Source organism: Gymnoscopelus microlampas (assembly GCF_963454915.1).
Source record: "Gymnoscopelus microlampas genome assembly, chromosome: 19".
NCBI classification, from domain to species: Eukaryota; Metazoa; Chordata; class Actinopteri; order Myctophiformes; family Myctophidae; genus Gymnoscopelus; species Gymnoscopelus microlampas.
The window spans coordinates 22792664-22799051 of record NC_139956.1 but is presented as its reverse complement, the minus strand read 5'-3'; the positions used below and the strand labels follow the sequence as shown (position 1 = coordinate 22799051).

General features: G+C 39.2%; 1 protein-coding gene across 1 annotated transcript; it reads right to left on the bottom strand.

The window, feature by feature from the left end:
- Positions 1–2326: 2326 nt before the first annotated feature.
- LOC311034424 (uncharacterized protein) lies at positions 2327–4761 on the bottom strand (the record flags this gene model as incomplete). Its single annotated transcript, XM_084042305.1, has 6 exons — positions 4707–4761; positions 4109–4447; positions 3641–3988; positions 3284–3412; positions 2562–2581; positions 2327–2449 (listed from the first exon to the last, which is right to left on the bottom strand). Exons 1-6 carry the CDS (start codon positions 4744–4746, stop codon positions 2327–2329), a joined length of 999 nt encoding a protein of 332 aa, XP_083898431.1. The 5' UTR covers positions 4747–4761.
- Between the last annotated feature and the right edge of the window lie 1627 nt (positions 4762–6388).

Below are 6388 nucleotides of genomic sequence, written 5' to 3'. Positions count from 1 at the left end.
GACAATTAGTATCTGTACTTTTAGTCAAGTACTGGGGTTGAGTACTTTGTCCACCACTGAGTATACTGATGTACTAATTAGTTTATCGACACAAATGGATATGTCAAACTTTCGCTTGTAGTTGAGTAACATTTGACCAGGAGTATGTATACTTTCACTCAATTACTGCGGTTGAGAACTTTGTCCACCACTGGAGTTATAATAACAAGGGCAGTGCAGTTACCAAATCTGGCCACAAGAGAGAAGTAAAGTACACCCAGAAATTGCACAGGCTGCAACGAGGCATAAGCTTGGATTGTTGACTGTATTGAAAAATTGAAAATCTGTCCACCTCATTACTCAATTTGTAGCCTACCATACTCTCTATGATGCTACTGCTGATCAGATCTCACATTCAGTGGTGACTAACTGTGTGGTGATTACTGACTCCCAGCTCTGCAGCTTGGAAAGCATGCTGAGAGATACCAGTGCCATGTCTAAATCAAACACAAAATGACATGCAGCAATTCCAAAACATTGAACCTCAAGTATTATTATTATCGTGTTGCATATCTCTGCTGTCCGGCAGAAACCAACTAACTCCAAAATGTTCATTTTTCAGGAAATGACAAACACACAAAAAAGTGGAGTTAGGAGGTTTTGTTCATCATTGATAAGAACAGCTGAATGGACCTCCAAGCTCACAATGAAGTTTGAGGTCAAAAGGGGGTGGAGCCTGGAGTCAGCTAAACCAGCTAACTCCACCCCCCTTTGGTGAAATTACCATAGTGCAGTAACATTTGCAGCTCTTTGCCTGGTTGGATATTCATTGTCTGACATAATAAGTCCTAATATTTCAGTGTCTCATTCACCTTAAATCAATCTCACTAATGTGAAAATAACATGTCTTCTCATGAACATGTATTGTCTCTGCTACACTGTAAGATCCTGTCTTTGAGGCTGCAGACCAGTCTTCCTGTCCTCACTGCACCTTAGTTTCCACCAAAGGAAACTAAACAACTGTGACCACATAGAAGTGAGAAAAGATGCTTTCGGCTGAGACTCGGCTGAGCTTGAAAGGTGTGAAGTGCGTCAACATTCATCCGAAGAAAGTATTTATAGACACTTGAGAATGTAAAGTTGTTTTTATGTTTTCTCTTGACCACACGCACACATGCATGTCAATACTGGTAAATGCACTTGCTCCTTCTGTTTGTGGGAACAGCACACTGCAGTGCGACCTAATGCAGCAGCTAGATGGTCATTGAAATATTTTAAATTTTTGTGAGCTTTTCATTTTCATATGAAAATAGAAGATCAGAGCTACAAAATCACAAATCCTGATTAAATAGAGCCAACAGTTTTGTAAATAAAAATGTTTTGGCACATATTGTATACTTTTTCAGCTCATCATTCATCTTTGGAAAAATCAGCTACTGTACAGTAGTTGCCGTGTTGGGTCATAAATGATTAATTGACACAAATACTGTCTTCATTTTCCCTCTGTCTGTTTGTTATTGTTCACACTCAGAACTGCATAATGGAAGTTGTCTGCATCTCAGCCATGATGAGACACAGGAAGCAATGTGAAAAAGAAGATAATGGAGGACAATACAAATGTGAACAGAGACTCTATTCCAAGTTTCTAAAATGGTGACATAGGGTTACATTTCAGTGTCTGTGATATCCTTTGAACATAATACCACAGAATCAGAGGCAGAGGCCTTTTGGATGAGACACTTTCTTTGTATATAATAACTAAAGTGCCTTACATATCTGGGGGACATTTTGTTTGTGCGATTAACACGCACAAAATCATTATGAGTACATCCCCACAGATGTGAATATTATACGGAAAAACCTTTTATTTGGAAGCTTGAAGGTACATTTTTCACCACGAATAAAAGGCATCAGCTTTTATGAATGATAAAGTTTGTTGTGAAATATTTGCTGATGCGTTTCGGATCATTTATTTGATCCGAAACACACACACACACACACACACACACACACACACACACACACACACACACACACACACACACACACACACACACACACACACACACACACACACACACACACACACAGAAAATAACAGAGAAATCAAATGTTTCATGTAGCCATTTATTAATTACTGAATTACCGTATTGCATGCATTACTTAAAATTACAAATTAATTAAGGATATGGCCTTTTTATAACAAGGTGAAGCTATAATTGAAAGAAGAACATCTTAATTTGTCAGAGCCGTTTATAGGAAAGGTTCTTGAGAACTCAGTCAGTCATAAATGTATGAGTGTTGAGCCACATAAGGTATAGTAGATAGTGGACAGTAGATAGCAGTGCTATTGTGTAACTCTAACTCCAGCATACACAGTCTCGTTCTCCATGTTGTTCCTCTGTGGTCTTGGTCGTCTCTTCTTGTTGAGACTCAGGGCAGCGTAATGGAGGTTGTCTTCATTCTGTGACTTGTATTCAAAACAAAGAAAAAAATCAGGATTACAGAAACAAGGCCCACTGTGGACTCTGTGGCAGTTGGGAAAACTTTAAGAGAAGGTCAAATAAATAAAGAAAACTAACCACCATGTTTATAGGAGATACTGGGGAACCAAGTGAATGTCCTAAAAACAAAATATACACATTGATTATCACCTTTTTATTCATTGTCTTTATCCAGCTGAGGGCAGTGCAACAACAAATGCTGGGTAATAATTTGTTTATCACATATCCATATAGCTTGATTTATTCACAAAGACAATGAGATACAGCCTGTTCGCCAGAGAAAATCGTTGTCACTGTACATTTCTGCAAATCTTTTAAAAACATTGAGACTGGATGTTTTTAATCCCCCCAAATGTGTGGGTCAACGTTTGTAGATGCAGACTATGTGGACTCAATTCTAGATTTCTTTATGCGAAGTACATTAAAAAAGTATTATTCACTATTCTGTCCCAGTATACAACTATCGGTATGCAACTGTGAAGCCCGACTCGGCGGTGGACTTCACAGCGCTCGGAGCAGGCACTCACTCGGCTAACACCTCACTCAGGGGCAGCTCACAGGGCTTAAGTGGCTGCTGACAGAGCGAATGTCTTGGAACATTGAGATGCAATGTATCAGTGGTTTACAGAAATGTACAATCATGGCAACGTTTCTTCTCTGGCGAATGGTTTGAGAAAATAGCATTTGATGACTACGGCTTTGACTAGCTATTGCAAGACTCCTATTGTAGTCATTAAAATACCAGCTTATAAAAATCATACTCTACAGACATTAAAAAGTGAATTAAAAAGTATCAATACCTCTGTGATTTTTCTTCCATGACTTGCAAAGTGTCCATGCAAGTAGAAGAGTGGACATCCCCAGAAGTACATTTGAAACCACCAACACAGTGACGGTGGTATTCACGTGATCTGCAGATTCATTCAGTCCTGAAATGATGGCAAATTAATTATTTGTCCATTCACCAGTTCAGTTGATAACGAGCAACATTGTTTCCATCAAGTGAAAGGCATACAGTAGTAACCTCTGTTGTAAAGCAAACTATGGAAACATTGCTGTTATATCGTTATTTTAAATCAATAACGTTATTTTAAATCAATAACGTTATTTCAAATCCATAACCTAAACGTTATTAACTACTATGTACTATGTATTACGTTGGATATCCAGCGTTGTTCCATTTCCAAAGAACGTCTCCCCACAGAGGGTCACACCACAAATGTAAGCGCCAGCATCAGCAACAGTGATATTCCTCATGGTGAGTTTGTAGACACAGCTATATGAAGACTTCCCAGTTCTAGGAGTCTTCTTGCAGGCTTCAGGCTTACTCCCATGGGTGAAGATAAGTCCAGGTTGAGATCCTCTGGAGCTTCTGAACCAGTAGACACTGTGTTGTTCACCACAGGTCTCAGTGTGGACGGTACAGTTCAGAGTCACAGAGTCTCCTGGCTGCACTGAATCAGACACTGGCAGTTGGAGAACAGAGTTGTTGCCCAGCTCCACACCTTTGAAAGTTAATATCATATACATAATATATCATTACTGACCGTTCTAATCTGATCAAATATCAGCAATGATTTTACATACTTAATAGCCTTCAAACTGTAATACGGTGGAAGAAATACCTTGTATCATAAGGAAGGTTCCTGGTCCAAACTCAATACTTTGTACATTAATTACTCCGCAAAAATATGTCCCGGTGTCCTCTGGTCTTGTATTCTTTATGTTAATCTGACTTCTAACGCTGTCCATCTCGACAGAAACACGCCTGTCATTGTAACTGTCACAATAGTACATATTTTTGTAATATTTTTTTACCACACACTGTAAACTCTTTGCTGCTGTCAATTTATACCATACAATGCCTTGTTCCCCGCCTAGTATGTAACACTCAAGTGTAACATCATGACCCAGCTGTACTGCATGAAATGGAACAGGCTGGGAGATGTTCAGTTGAGCCACACCTGGAACACAAGAATGCAATGCATCGGCATAGATTAAAAACATATTCATGGCGTTTGGAGCCAATGTCATTTTGCTCAGTTTTTCTCAAAGCTTTTGGAGTTTCATAAAAAGGAGACACAAGACAAGCGACTCATAACTCTCATGAATGTAAAGCATGAATTTAAAATGATCCAAACATAGTTTTTAATCATTTCAATACGTATACGTATATATATATATATATAATACGAGTGCAACATTGTTGTTGTGAATACTCACATGAGTTAATAATTAGGAGAAAAAGTGCAAAGTATTCCATCCTTGTCCTCGGTTCGGTGATTTAGCTTCTGTGCGCTTGACTGCAGTAGTAGATGCATTTTTGTTATGAATTCCTGCCAGCTCTATCCTTTACCTGATTGGCTCACCAGAATTATCCTGCACGACATTTGATTGGCTGCTCAGAACAGTATACTCTGAATATATCAGTTACAGTTACATCAGTTTGACGGGTTGTCAAGTCTTTCCGACAGAAACATCTCCCCTAGGGTGATTTGCCCTGCGGGTGACATGACAACCCTGAGTTTAACCCTGCTTCATGTCACATTTGTTGCCCCAAGGTCGTCCCAGGGAGGTCTGTTAAGGCAATTTATAATTAAAATAGCCTTGTTATAACTTAATACTGGTGCTGGAGATTAACTAATGGCGCCTACATGATCAAATCTGGTTTTGATGTGGTTGAACTTCACCCTCAAAATAAGCGTATTTGTGAAAGAGTGGACATACTGTATAGACAACACAACGGAAAACAAGACAGCTTAAACAAATGTAATAAATAAACAAATAAAAAACAATCTTCAATGGAGAGGATTATCGATTATGTTTAATGGAGTTAGATGGCTAAAAGTGTATTTGTATTTTGTGAGTTTGAATGAATTACCCCCAACATTGTATCAGATAATCTAGAAAGCACTGCCCACTTTTCCAGAAAGTCCATGTCATTCTGTGTTGCTGTTTCCTTTACAGTTGCTAACAAACAGACAAAAACAAACAGACAAACTAGATGAAAACAAAAACCTCAGGAATATAGATCAGAAATATAAAGAACATTGAACTATGGCCAAAAAAGGTTTTAGACCTTTTCTGTGACCTTTGACCTTGTCCCAGTTCGGTTTGGTTTGGATTATTTAACATACAGACAAGCTGGACAACCAACTGACGTATCTCACATAGTCTGACAGCTCTGACATATTCTCATATACTGATGTTCGATTTAAAAGAATGATAAAAACAAACATACGTATGGTATTTTCCAGGCTTCAGAAGGGTGGAATACCTGTGGTGAGGTGTGTTGGATTAGGCTGAATGTATTATTAGTGGTTGTGTTGCAATTTCTTTCTTTATACCAATTTCTTCTACCAATTTAGTCATTATGCCAATTCATTCCTCCCCAAACATCTCTGCATTGCCACTGCGCCTCAAGCCATAGGAGTAAGTTCAGCAACAAAGACCCCCCCGGGCTTCCCTCCCCCAAACACGGCCAATTGTATTTGTATAGAGACACGGCCAAACTGGATGCACTGCTGTGGTTTCCTAACCCTAGATGGTGGACAGGAACTGTACATTACCCCTGAGCCACCCAAGCACCCTCAGGTGGATTCAGTCACAACCAATCACATGATCACTTTTCACTACCGTTAAAAGAGGTGCACTAGTACGCTTAGCACAACAGCGTACAAGAAAAGCCCCGGAAATGTTATTATGTCTCCAAAGATCAAACTGATGTCCTTGTGTGGAACGTGCAGCGTCGTCAAACAACAAATCCACAGCACTTCAAACACACCGCCAAGAGCAGAATTTAGACGGTTGCGTGTAAAAGCACACATGATTCTGATAGCCTCCTTCCTGCTAAAAAAACACATGCTGCATTGAAAGACATACTAAAGATATACAAAGATCAATGT